Source organism: Phalangium opilio, unplaced genomic scaffold (assembly GCF_054372755.1).
Source record: "Phalangium opilio isolate 3A_F unplaced genomic scaffold, DU_Popi_V2 ptg000017l_1, whole genome shotgun sequence".
Classification (NCBI taxonomy): Eukaryota; Metazoa; Arthropoda; class Arachnida; order Opiliones; family Phalangiidae; genus Phalangium; species Phalangium opilio.
The window spans coordinates 2,010,463-2,024,322 of NW_028324151.1; the positions used below are offsets into that span (position 1 = coordinate 2,010,463).

Below are 13,860 nucleotides of genomic sequence, written 5' to 3' on the forward strand. Positions count from 1 at the left end.
CGAATAGTCGCTACATGAGATAAAAACTTTGGATTTTGCGCAGTAGCGCTCGCGGTGGCCCGGGCGATACTACCCCCGTTGGCTGGGAAATTTACTTCCCCCACCCAAAAGAGAGACACCTCGCGCTATTCACGCGGCATCTCCCTTTCTCTCCCTGTATAAACAAATATATTTTGAAATTTGGAGCTTGCAATTTCAAGGAGAAAGAGTTTAAAACATTCAGGAGATAATTTAATTTCTCATTTTTTCGTCTCGTCGCAACCTTGCGAAATCATCTCCTTTCTAAATGAATAATATCTCGAAATCTAATCTAGAAAAAAACCTCGTCAATATTTTTTAAAATCATCATTCATTCTTGGGAAGAATACTAATAGGTCTAACGTTGAAGAATAAGAAAAAAGTATCAAGGATTTCTCTTAATTTTTCAGGAAATATAATCGTCCCACATTAAACGCATGAGACTGGAAAAAAAGAAAATAAACCAATCTAAAACCTTCTATACGCGATATAAGACATCAACCGAGACTTTCTTGAATTAAAAAAAAATCATATTAGTCAAAATTGCATCAGAGGAGTCTGGAAAACGCCACTCCACCGATAAATATCGGATAGAATCGTTATTATTATTATTAAAGAGAATGTGTAACGAATAAATCATAACCAATACGAATTTACAGTTATTAGGGTCATTCATCTTGTCTTTAAAATAAGTAGCCTGTTGATTAGGTTGATATAAGTTAAAGGGACAATGAAATGATCAGACAACCAATTTTTAATCGATTTGTATTAAAAAGAATAATAATAAATAAATTAAAACAATAGAAATCATTGATAAAACTTGACAAAACGTTTGCGTTAATTTTATAAACAATTTTTCAAAATTTTAAAACAAAACTCGCTAAGCTTAACTCTGATTTCAGACAGACAAAAACAGAATTTCTTTTATTAAAAAAATATACTTTAATAATGAGAAGCGTCACTTGGCGGGCGCGATGGTTGTCTGACCATTTCATTCTCTCTTTAAAGGCGACGTTACAGTCGAAATCGAAAGTTCCACTTTTATTTCTCCGGACTAATAAAAGGGGTGATACTTGATGAATAATAAAAAAAATAAAACACCAAAAAGAAAAAAGAGACACAGAGCCCGAAGCGCGAGATAGCAGTTGGAAAATGTTATGAGAAGGTCTCGAAGTTACTTAGATGGTTGAGAGGGGAAGGGGGTGGCGTGGTACCACGCCCGCCAAAGTGTGTCAGTCTTAAGCGACGAGAAAACCACCACGGAGAGAGAAAAGGCCTTCGAACCTACGCCCAAGCCGCGGGCTCAAAAAAACTTCTTTCTCTCTTATTCCCCCTCATCATTTTGAAGAAAAAAGAAAAACTCGATTTCATCTCTCGGAGAATTCCGAGCTATCGGGATCAAACGTTCGAAGGAGAAAAATCTAAAAACAAGCTCTCGTTTATTACAACTAGCAGCTAAACAGTCACAGCGCGCCCCATCATCCAGTGTTAATGGTCAAATGGGACGAAGTGACCACCGATAACGATTTAGAGAGACTTCTCTACCTTAGAAACCTACAAAATAGATTTCCTCCCATCAGACAGTTAAGGAATGAATTATCAAAGAGGCATTTTTCTTATACGAGAGATGATAAAAGTACAACAATCCTTAATCATTTCAAAACATTAATTCATACTTAGTTCTAAATTACTCATAGTTCATCATTGAAAGGGTTAATAGAAGTTAAACCTCATTGAAGCGACTTAAAACAGGCTGTAACACTCTGCCTTCAATTTAAACTTATTCGCGCCTGCGCTGTAGCGTACACCTTTGTCAATCAACTCTACCTGACAAATTACAGCCCATCCCATTACAAGAATCGATTCCATTCGAAACGATATCCATCAATAATAACAACATCGATTATCTAAAAATATTAATTAAAACCAACAGCTAAATAACTTCGCTACAAACACAACCTCATCACATGTACACGTGTATCTCCTTGTCATTCCTGGCAATACCTCTTTTTCTCTCGATTGGAAACCTCGAGGGCGCCGATTCACCTCCGATATTCCACTTACAATTTAATTTTTTTTTATATTATATATAAATGATTTTCATTTTCAATCTATCCTATAAGAGAGCACCCATACATAAGATGACGATGATTTTTAGAGGAAGAATAATTCTTTTTTCTCTACAAAAGATAAGAGGGCATGTAACCGCTGACAGCGTTTATTTCGAAAGATTATAAAAATCAGAGAAAGTAGTAAATGATTTATATTGCCACTTTTTCTTTAAAAGTCTCTCGAGTCAATTTTGATTCCGAGTGTTTTTGTAACGGTTAAGTTTTTGAAGATAGTTGGGCTAAGGGTGCTGTTTTCATTAGAAAAGTAATGGGGCGAAGCATTCCAACTCGCTATGCTCGTATCAATCATTCGATTAAAATCATTCGACCAACATACGCGACTAATCGACTAAAACGTGTCACCATAATACAGTTTTTATTATTTTTTTAATTTTTTAATTTTAATTTATTCCGTCGGAACCTAGCCCTACATGTAAATTATATTTATACGAACTCTCCCTCATTTTACGAAATGCATTGTTCTTCGATCGTCGTTAAAAATCAAGATATTACAATTAATAACGATGTCGAACGCCGCTCGCTGCTCCTGCTTGTTTGAGGAATAAATTAACTCGATCATCTATACGGGACAACTAGACAGACCCTTTTACTTCTTTAAAAATTGTAGATTTACGAAGTATTTGATTGAGACGATCTGGGTGGTTGGTTAGTAGTGGAACTGAGAATGGTGGTTTAGCGTCATTCAAAACACAGCAAAAAAAAAAAAAGAGAGAGAGAGAGAGAGAGAGAGAGAGAGAGAGAGAGAGAGAGAGAGAGAGAGAGAGAGAGAGAGAAGGGCGAGGGGTTCAGTTCGATTCAGTTTATGACTATCTTGGTTCTTAGTTCGTAGTTAACTTGATGAAATATGCAAATTTCTCACTCGTACATACTACTCAATAAAGTGTTTCACACAGTGTCAGTCAAAATACTGCAAAAAATAATAGGGAAAGTGGTTCAGTTTGAGTCAATTTATGACTAGCTTGGTTCGTAGTGGGTCTGACGACACTGCACTGAATTTAAAGCTGAGAAAGATGGGAGTAATGTTCTCTAACCCATTCATAGTGAAAACTAGCTATAGATAGAGTAATTAAGGCTTGTAAACATAATCCCAAGGGTTGAAAAACTTAATTCTCTTCATAATTCATCTTATTTTTGATATTTTCAATACTTTTTTTCTTCATAATTTCTAAAATTGCTATTACGTCGTGGGTACCTTGTTCATACGCAATAACCTAGAACGGAAGAATAATAAGGATCCGATTTGACGGGGGAAAAACTAGTTTAGGACGATCGCGACTTCACTCGGATTCCATGTAGTTCTTTCTTCGTGTAACACGCGAAACATTCCTTACAACTTAATCGTCCATAAAATTTATTTATGGGGACAAAAACCGAATTGATTTCTGTACGAATACAAATTAACGAAACATTTTTGGACAATGGGTTTCTTTACCTAACTAGGGTGCCACAGAATTTACATAAATTTAAGCGTTAACTTTAATAACAAATTCAAAAAGGGTCGCGTTATATAACCTTTCCATTTTGTTATTGGGTTAAGTTTGTTTAGTAATTAATGCGACGCTTGAATTTTAATCGCGATGTTTGTTTCGAGCATTTAACTTAATTTTAATTGCTTTAATTTCTAATAACCAGGGTTTTGTTATAATCCATTGTTTTAAACAATGCCACGTGACGATTTCCATGTCTTAGGGCCCAATCAAAATGTGGCATTTTAAGTTCACTTTGACCCAAGTAATATCATGTTTTGAAAGCCCATATCTCCCTAACTAAATGTTGTACAAACCTTATCATATTCTGGTGACATTTTAAGCTCAAGTAATACACACCCTTTAAATTTATTACTGAGTAATAAAAGCATTCGAAAATTACTAATTTACCAAAGAACGAAAAACAAAATTCGTTCTTAAGGTTAGTCATATTAGAAATCAGTAGTTTAAGTGACTTAGTGAAGCGAAACAACGGGGTCAGGATCTCTTTTTGTGGAAAAGAAAGTGTCTTTAAAAGACTCCATCACTTTCGCTAGGCGATACTCTCTCCTTCTTTCCCCCACCCTTTTTTTATAAACAAATCGTCCTAAGAATTCTCCAAAATTTGCTGTCGATCCGGATGCCATTGCGAAACGAAAATAATTTCACTATCTCTCTCTCATAGCCCCTTCTTTCCTTCGTTGTTGTTTTTTTCTTCAACCTGTTTCCGACCTCACTCGTAACTAGTGCGTGTTATAACTTTTGTCACCGCTAGAACCACAATCGATACAATAAATAAAAAAATAAAACTCGTCATTAAACGCGCCAATTTCTAGGCAGACGAGAACGCCTCCTTATAGTCGACCCTACCCTTTCAATATACCCCTTTCTTATACATTTTCTCACAATTTATTTACTAGGTACTCAAATTTTAAAGAATAAGTGTTGGCAATTTAAAAAATTGTTTTTCTAACTCAAAATTGAATATTTATTACGGAGGAAGTTGAAACGGTGAGCTGTTTTTTTTTTCTTCTAATAAACATTCCCTTCCTGCAAGCTCTTCGGATTCTCTTTTTTTTTTTTGTAAAAATAGACCCATTTCAAAGCGTCGTCTGCTTGTACGGGTTAAGTCGGAACGCTTAGGGGTATATGAATCCAAAGACATTAAATAAGGCTTGAACGTTACTAGTCTAACAGATTAATTAAGACATATCTAACGTCTTTGTACTTCACTATCAGTCCGAATGTTTCGTCTTAAGGACAAGAACACATCATCAGAACACCTGTTTAAAAATGGTCTATTGGCGATTGGGAAGACACAATAAGGGTGAACATGTTCTTCTCTTAAAGGATGTCACGTTCAACTCCCAGATATCCAAAATATACCGTATTTCTTGTCCTTTAAAACATTGTCAAATCAAAAGTTATACTTTAATTGTCCGAGGAAGGACGATTTCCCATTCTCAATGTATCATGCAGTTAGTGAAAATGTAAACAGGTATATTTTATTATAAATTTCTTTCTTTTGAACCGGGTGGGGACAGAGCATGACGGTTAATACGGTTTTTTTACGTCTCTGCAGCGAACAAGATATATCTAAAACCTTTTCTTCACATAATTAGTTTCGTCCTTGAGCTAGGCAATAAGTAATGTGTTTACAATCTAAATTTAATTCGGTGTGTAAAATAGTTCGAGTATAACGAGGGTGAACCGTTTCGACACGTTCACTTCCGAAATATTAATTCGAAACAATAACATTTTAAAGATAATCATGCGCTGACAATAAAAGAAAGAAAGAAAGAACTACTTTTGAGTATTATTTACGTTTAGGAAAATTGGCTTCTCACTTAAGTTAAGAGCCTATAGGGTATCGTGAAAACAATTCATTCCCCTTAACCCGTTAACCCTCTTAATGTTGAAGCATTAGTAGCAAAAGGTGAATGAGTAATAACTAAAAGAAGGAAATTAAAAAAAGAACAATAACAAAAGGGATAAGAAAGGGAGGGGGGAGGAGACCTGCATGCACGTTTAAACTTCCGTTTTCCGGGGAGATGATTTTCACCGATTTCAAGTCGACCCCGGCGTCGTCCCGACTTCACCAGTCAAGACTATTACAGAATGACGAGCCCTGTAATAGTTAGTCCGCGAGCGAGACAACAAAGTTTTCTTAGAAGAGTTTCGAGAACCTTATCTTCAAAATACCTAAACTTGATTTTAAAATTTTACCTTATTGCAATCAAATTAAGTTGAACAAAAATAAATTTAATCCAATTGTAATCAAATTGAGTTGAATATAGAAATAAATATTAGAATTGAGTTGAATAGATTTAGATTTAATCCAATTGAAATCAAATAGAGTTAAATAGAATTGAATTAAATGCAATTGTAATGAAACTGAGCTGAAAACATTATAATCTAATTTCGCCTGCCTGCTCATTTAATTAATAAAATGATCCAAGAACAAAACTTAATCCGAACTTTATCAAATCAAATCATTTCGTAAATTAAGTGTAAATCGAATCTGCCCCATTCTACGCGATCAAACTAAGTAACGAACACATTATTGAAAGTGCAATAGACACAAACAAGTATCTGGCTCTCGGACTTAACACCTGAGAAAAACGATAAATACTTTTGGCGAAGTCACGAAAAAGTGTTGGTAATCACGGAATCATTTGTGAGGCCCCCCGTTCTCTCTCGACTCTTCCAAAAAGTTAGTAAGTAAGAGTCGATGTGTCGGCCTTTCATTGTCTTTTGCAGAGTTTGGCATTGCAACAGGCAGGATATTAGGTAATAGATTCAAACACACGCCGCGTTTACAATGACACACCACCACCACCACGCCAAAAAGGAAACAAGAAAAGAAAAGAAAAATGATTATCAAGATTCCTTAGCTCGGAGTACTTACTAACGCTTCTGCAGCTATCAGGGGGGATGATAACGATACACCTATCCGTTACCGGGAAATTACGGTTTCTTATTTTTTGATAGATATAGGGCAAACTTAAACGCCCAGGCTGGCTGTCTGTCGTAGGTATGAAAAATCATCCAGGAATATACGCTGTATTTTTGTGATCACGGTGATCTGATATATACGCGAGAGTATTTAAGGCGTTTCTAAGTTTTGATGAAAATCGCTCCGAATAAATAAATAAATAAAGTATTTTCGATATAAATGATAATTACCTAATATCCTTTCACAAGATAAAAAAAAATAAAAATATTATTACTAACCTGATGAGATAGATATACTGGAATCATAATTTATACAGGATAAATTTTTAAATCACCTACGGATCTCGTATCGTCTAAATTTGGTCTATAATAATCATCAAATTTACTGATGCTATAGCTATAGCAATAACACTCTCGCTGCTCTAATTTTTCGTAGGCATACAAACTGCAAAATGTTTGCGATTAAAACATCTGTTTACATGACCGCGATGTACGAGTTACGTGTATTTATACTCAAACCTATAATAAACAGGGTGGAACAGATTGAACAAACGAAACGCTTATTTACTAGCCGAAATTAGACAAGACACTCTTATAAAATTTTAGTATTATAAGTAAGACATCACATTGATTATTTGTCCGTCTTTAGTACAGCGACGATTTACTTAAAAAATTAGCGTTAGTTTCACCCGTTTCACTCTGTATTTTTATAAAATCGGTGTTATAAACAGCTAAAAAACCGCGCGTATTGCATGTACTGATTTGACACCCTTTGCAAGTTAAACCCCGCGTTAGATACAAGTGCATAAATCAAAGAAAAATCAGACAATATTTGTATTTAATTTGATTTGCAGGATTAAAAGGTATAATAATTAAACTAATCTCACTTAACCACGTCGAAGAAAAGTTCATTAAACAAATTAAAGTATTAACGTTGTAAGATATTAAAAACCAAAATAAAAATAAAAAATCTTAGACCTGTAAATCATAATTAGACGATCAATCATGGTACAAATTAGGGTGTATATAAAAAAATTCAAATTCTCTTATCAAAATCCGAAGAAATTAATGTAAATTTCGTATTGTACTTATTAAAATACTGTTACGGGGATTCGCGTGGGATCACACTACGCAAACAAAACTGGGAAGACTTGTTTAAATAAATTATTACGCCCAATAAACGATCTCTCACCAGTGTATACCTCCATACTAGAAATGGACGTGATTTACAATATGGGAGGTATAATATTTAAATAAACAATGTTAATCTTAACCCTTTATGGTACTATTGGATAGCATATACCTTATAGCGTGACTGTTACAAGCTAACAACAGCAATTTTTTAATGGCGTTTTGAAGAAGTCATGATTTTCCTTTCTAATTTGAATTTTTTAACAAAGAACTGGGCACGAAATACACCACCAACGTTCGATTTCGTTAACCCTTTTTTTAATTTAAAATAAAAAGACCCTAGGGCGTTTACTTCGATTAACACGCAGTGTTTATTCTCCCCTAAAAAAAAGATCAACTCTTTTTTGTTTTTCTAAACTTATATTTATAATAAGTTAAAAAGAAAACAACTTTACTATATCACGATCATCTCTTATTTTGGCCAAAATCTTTTCGCAATCTTAGGCCGTTAAATTCGGCACGTGTAGTACGTGCTCTCTCTCTCTATAGGATCGGTTAAATTTAACGTATATTTAGAATTTTACGGGGAAAATAGGAAATTGGATGTTATTTTTAAATTTTAATCCGATTATTTATTTGAAGAGGATCCTGAACTGTTTTTACTTTGCGTGAATTCCGTAGAGTTTTGTTACTATAGGCTTATAGTGGTTAGAAAAATTCTATTGGGTCTCGTGTTCACGTGAGTTTCATCATCAGATACGCCACAAAACGTTAAGCCTATTTTAATAACTTGGTTAATAAAGAAACTCATCGTTTTCCATTCTGTTTGGAAACCTATAGCCCAATATTTAACGGTGTATGATCTTTTACCTCCGTTAAGTAGGTGTAAAATGCCTGAACCATCAACGGGTGCACCATAACAAGAGTCGTTTAATACACTTAACAGAAAATAAAGCTTATAATTGTGTGACTGAAAGTTAACTCTCCTTTCAAACAAAACCCACAATTCACATTTTCCCTTTCATAAAAAAAAAGCCATCGGCGATTATTTCTCAAATTAAACTAAGAGGCTGCTCTTTGTACTACCTCATTTTTCTGTAAAAGATACCGCGGTGCTAAAACGGTGGTTTGATTCGATTAATACCTTGCCCTACTCTCTCTCTCTAGAACTCGAACAAAGGAGGAAAAAAAAAGAATTAAAAACTTGCAGCTTGAATATTATCTCAACCCATCACTTCAAAATATACTAGGGCAAATCTCCTCCCTGGCCGCGGGCCGACTTTGAGCTAAAAAAAATGTTCAGTTAAAAGTCCGAACACCCCTCCCTACAGTTAAACAAGAAGAATGTACTTGGAAATTAAACAGATCATTCACCTTTTCCCTCTCTCTATCTTAAATTCAATTGCTAACGAAAGTGACAATTTCGGGGCCACTTAGAACACGACGTACCTAGGTATACTTACTCTAAAAGGGTGCGAAATACTACGACTACTACTACTACTGCTACCTATTAATAGAAGACGATTTCAAGAAGGAAGACAAGATGACGAGGAGGAAAAAACGCCACCGTATCTTTTGAACGAAGGAATCGAATTGTATCGACATAATCGGTTGCGGATAAGGAGCGCTCTCTGTTTGTTTTAATGGCTTCGAGCTATCGGTGTAGTCATTTAGTTTTTAATAGTGTATTGTAAAAGGTTAATGAACATTTAACCGATTATTTCGTGGACAAGAATACAATGAAATTAATATCGAGTCGGATTTTAATCGGGTATTTTTAGTGAAGCTCCTAAGGGAAGCTTACGAAAAGGAAACCGTTTCAGTTCTGTCTTTGAAAGTGTGTAAAAAGTTCTAATACTATCTCCGGGTCAAAGGTCACTTTGTTTTAAATGTACGGTTATTAAACGTACCCCGAGTACTTGAAAGTTGACATTACTAAGGTTTTCTTACTTCAAATTGTATTTACATACCCATTTCGGGTGATGACCCATTACCCCAAAAATAACATCAAAAACATATTTAAATTCAGTACTCACCTTTGAAATTCGAAATCGTCAGCCTTTCTATTGTCCAACGGATGTCCTTGTCGAGTTGCTTGTACGGGTGATAGCTGGGAATGTACTCTTGATGGTTGAAGTTTACCCAGAGACGTTAATGGACTAACCAATAAAGAATCGGCTGACCGATGGTTGAAATGTCCAGTTCCTTGACCACTTCTCGAATCGACGGATTTAATTTCCGATAGTCTATGACGGTATTCTCCGTTTGATTGCGAATTCTGACCTTCGTGACCTTCGGCCCCTGATAAACCGGGGGGCGTCGTAGTACCTTCGTCCCGTGAACTGACGAAAGTGTTCTCGTCTAACAAATGATCGGGCGAATCTAGAAAACATAATTACCATTAGAAATGGGAGTTTAAACGTCACGCGATTAAGCGCTCAAAAAAGAGAACCTAATTAAACAAATTTGACAATCACCATTATCATTAATCTTTTTGTTGGGATAAAAGAAATGATGACGTAAAAGAGAAAAGGGTATCTGAACAAGAAGATGATACGAAACGGACTGTTTTTAGACCGAATGGTTTCGTATGTCATGGGCCAATCACGCGATAGTCGTTTTTGGGTAATAGAAGGAGACACAAAAGAAATTACATAGTCTCAGTCCTTCTGTTTCAATGTGTCCGAAGATACAACTGCTCAAATAGACGGGAACAAGTCAGGGATAGTCTGAGTAAACAACGATGATTCTTCCTTCGTTTACATAACGATATTTTGCGAAGTTTGCTTCAATCTCGTTTCTTTTTCTTTATAGTTTCAACGAGAATAATTTTAGGTTGATTTACGTCGTGAATCGAGGATTGTATTTTCCTCGATAGAGAGTTTAAAAAACTAACGTAGCAATAGGCCTAAATTCATTTGATTGAAATTGAAGTTGTCTTTGTTAAGCCTAATTTCAAACTGAATGAATTGAAAGCGTGCGCAATCACTTTTCTCGCGCCAAATCTGAAAAAAAAGCACGAGCCATGGCTCTTTCGCGCCAAAACTTAGAAAAACACGTGTTTTCATTTTCTCGCGCCAAAAATTGTATAAGCACATGTTTTATCCCATTTCTCGCGCCACCAAAAACTTTGAAAGATTTGTCAATTATACCTCATTAAACGCTAATAAAAATTCAAATAGCTTTCTTTCGCCTGACATACGCTGATAAAGTTACAATTGAACCCTAAAAAGAAGCCATTTTCACGCAATGAGGTTAACCCATTGACATTGTCCTTTCTAAGGTGGTAAGTAAGTGGCGTTCCACTTAACCATGGCGACGAAGAAAAAAAAAACAAAAGATCTCTTTAGCCGTTAAATTATCGCTTGACCCGAGAGTTGATCGGCCCGTATTGAATTTATAGTTAATATAAATAATAGGACTGGAAACAAAGTAGAGTCCCGCGTGCGGCCCGGGGAGGAGACCTCGAAAAGAACCACGTTTACCTGGAAGTTAGAGGATGTGGAATTAAAGAGGAAATATGCCTTTAACATCAGTGTCAAGATACCTTGAAAAAAATATTAAATAAAAACTTAACGGGAACTACACCTTTTCCCCCGTTAACGGTTTCCCCTGTAACAAAATCACAATCATCCGGAGCGACCGAGCGAGTCGCCCCCAGAGACAATAGGGCCACGACTTTAGCTTCTCGGTCACTCAGTTTAACTTTTGCAAACTTTCAAAAGTTAAGTCAATCTCTGAGAGTGCGGAGGAGTACATAGGGGTTAAACACGAACCCAACCAACGCGTTGGAACAGTTCATAATTCTTCTCTATGCTCGAGGTAACACGGTATTAAATATGTAATCTAGTGAACTATCCGTGATTGACGCCAAACAGAAGGACCGCTGCTTTGACCTATACCCTACAGGAGAGAGTTGTAGCCATGGATTGACAGCTGATGCTCATGGTACCAAAGTTTTTGGAACATTACCTCTTAGTTCCAAACAGTTCACTTATAGAGTTGCGTTTCACTTTTCAACTCAAACGTTGCTCTTGTAAAATTAAACAACCGTTCCTGGAAATCTACTTAAGCTATCCACATTATTTCAAGGTCAACTATGAACCACTATGTTCCAAACTTTGTAGTCCAACTATCCCAAATACCTACTCATTACCCAATATATAGAAACAAGATACTTATTCAGCTGATCTTAAACACAACATAAGGAAGTAATTACCCCGAAATACTGTTCATGTTTAGCTGATATAAAGAAACGTGACATTTAATTTAAAAGCAACCTCTTCCATCGGATTCAGGAGATAGACAAATATTTTTAACCGTGAATTTACTGAACAAACAAAATGCAAGAGAAATAAAAAAACAACAACAACAAAGGGCAAACGCCTATTGTCGAGGAAGTTGTCTATCGTTTCTGATACATAACAGAGGGGGTGAAGAATAATACTGGGGGATTCGAATTGAGTTACATTGTTTCGCGTACACCGCTGTTCAAGCAAGTTGCATTTTGGAATAGAGATTTTCGGACTAGTTTTAGTTGAGGACACAGCTGCTACCAGATGCGAGTCAGCGACGTCGTTTGTTGCATGGGGAGAGACAGTAGATCCTGTCAACTGCGACAAAAGAAATGGGAGGAATTACCATAAATAGCTTGATGAGGAAATAATTAAAAGGATATATCGATGGAATATCAATTGGGCTTCTGTTTTTCAATAAAAAAATACAAAAGGAGAAGCCTATTCGATTATACTGAATCAACAATCTTCAGGATTAATTGATTTATTTCGATATTTTATTTTTTTTAAGGGGACTTATTTTTAGTGGCAATAAATTATGACTATGATGAGGGATTGGTTAATCGCGAGGTAACTAATTGTTTAATTAACTTTATATACTTAGTTACTTATTAATTCAAGGATGTTTGGCTTAGCTGTCAATAAGAAGAAATATAGCCTTATTTTCGATGTTAATTACACAACCCAAATGGTCTTAGCAAGGCACTTAGATACTATTGTTCCCAATTAGAATTTAATTAGGCTTTGAAGATTCTTTTGGTCTTAGCAAGGCACTTAGATACTATTGTTCCCAATTAGAATTTAATTAGGCTTTGAAGATTCTTTTGGTCTTAGCAAGGCACTAAATAACTACATTTCCCAATAAGCCTACGCTTTTGTATTGCACCAGTTGGTCTTAGCAACGCCCCCAGACGCTATAGTTTCCAGATATTACGTTAACTAATGAAGTTCAATTTAATTAGTGTAGAGAAACAAGAATTTTCTTAACCAACTGTCTAAAACAAACCACGAACTTAATTGGCAATAAAAATCTCAATGCCAAGTTCCAATCCAATATCTAATCTCTACCATTATTATAAATTATAATAAAAAAAGTAAAGAGGACAACCAAAGACGACAATTGAAAGACGGACGGCAAAGCTGCTTTTAAAAAAGAATGGGTTAATTGTTCTAATTAATCTAGGGGTCTAATCTACATAGAAGCTCTAACCGGAAATAATACTGGTATACGAAGTCTGCCTCTCTCCTTTCTTACGCGACATTCAAGGACGAATCACTCCTTTTAACAACCTGCGCAATATTTTCTTTACTCTAAATATGGTCCGATAATACCTAGGCACCACCGTCAACGAAATAACCGTGGAACAGATTGTAATCTAACCAAAAAGGAGCCCAGGCGTATTAATAAACCATGTTTAAACTCGTAGGTATAAAAGTAGTCCCTCGTACAAGAATGTTTAATAAATTTAAACCAGATTTCCTCCTTTTGAACAGCTAAGAGATGTAACATGGGCGTCGGCCATCATCTTGTTTATTTCCTTTGATTTATGATTGGCGCGACCTCGTGACGTCACGACACTACTTTTCTTAGTTTTTTTCTTAAATAATAAGATGTCTCGAAGGAGTTAGGTTCTGCCAAGAAGGCAATCTTGAATTCCGGATTTCTTATTTTTCATTTTTTTTTCAAACTAACTTGAGTTGAAATAACTCCACACCTGTATTCGTACAGAAAAATGTGGGATATCAAGAATATATAGCGTGTGATGTGTAGATAAATTGCTATAGATTATTTTGAAAGAGTTTCAGTATTTTTTATTTTGATTTTAGATTTTTATCTTGCGTAATATCTTTCTGATCTGATCT

General features: G+C 35.5%; 1 protein-coding gene across 3 annotated transcripts in view; it reads right to left on the bottom strand.

Moving 5' to 3' along the window:
* Window positions 1–13,860, bottom strand: part of LOC149702399 (uncharacterized) — a 180,920-nt gene that overhangs the window by 24,394 nt on the left and 142,666 nt on the right. For all 3 annotated transcript variants that reach the window (XM_089866198.1, XM_089866197.1, XM_089866196.1), the window contains one exon: window positions 9,739–10,084. In XM_089866198.1, coding sequence (XP_089722324.1) covers window positions 9,739–10,084 — 346 coding nt within the window. The remainder of the gene's footprint in view (window positions 1–9,738; window positions 10,085–13,860) is intronic.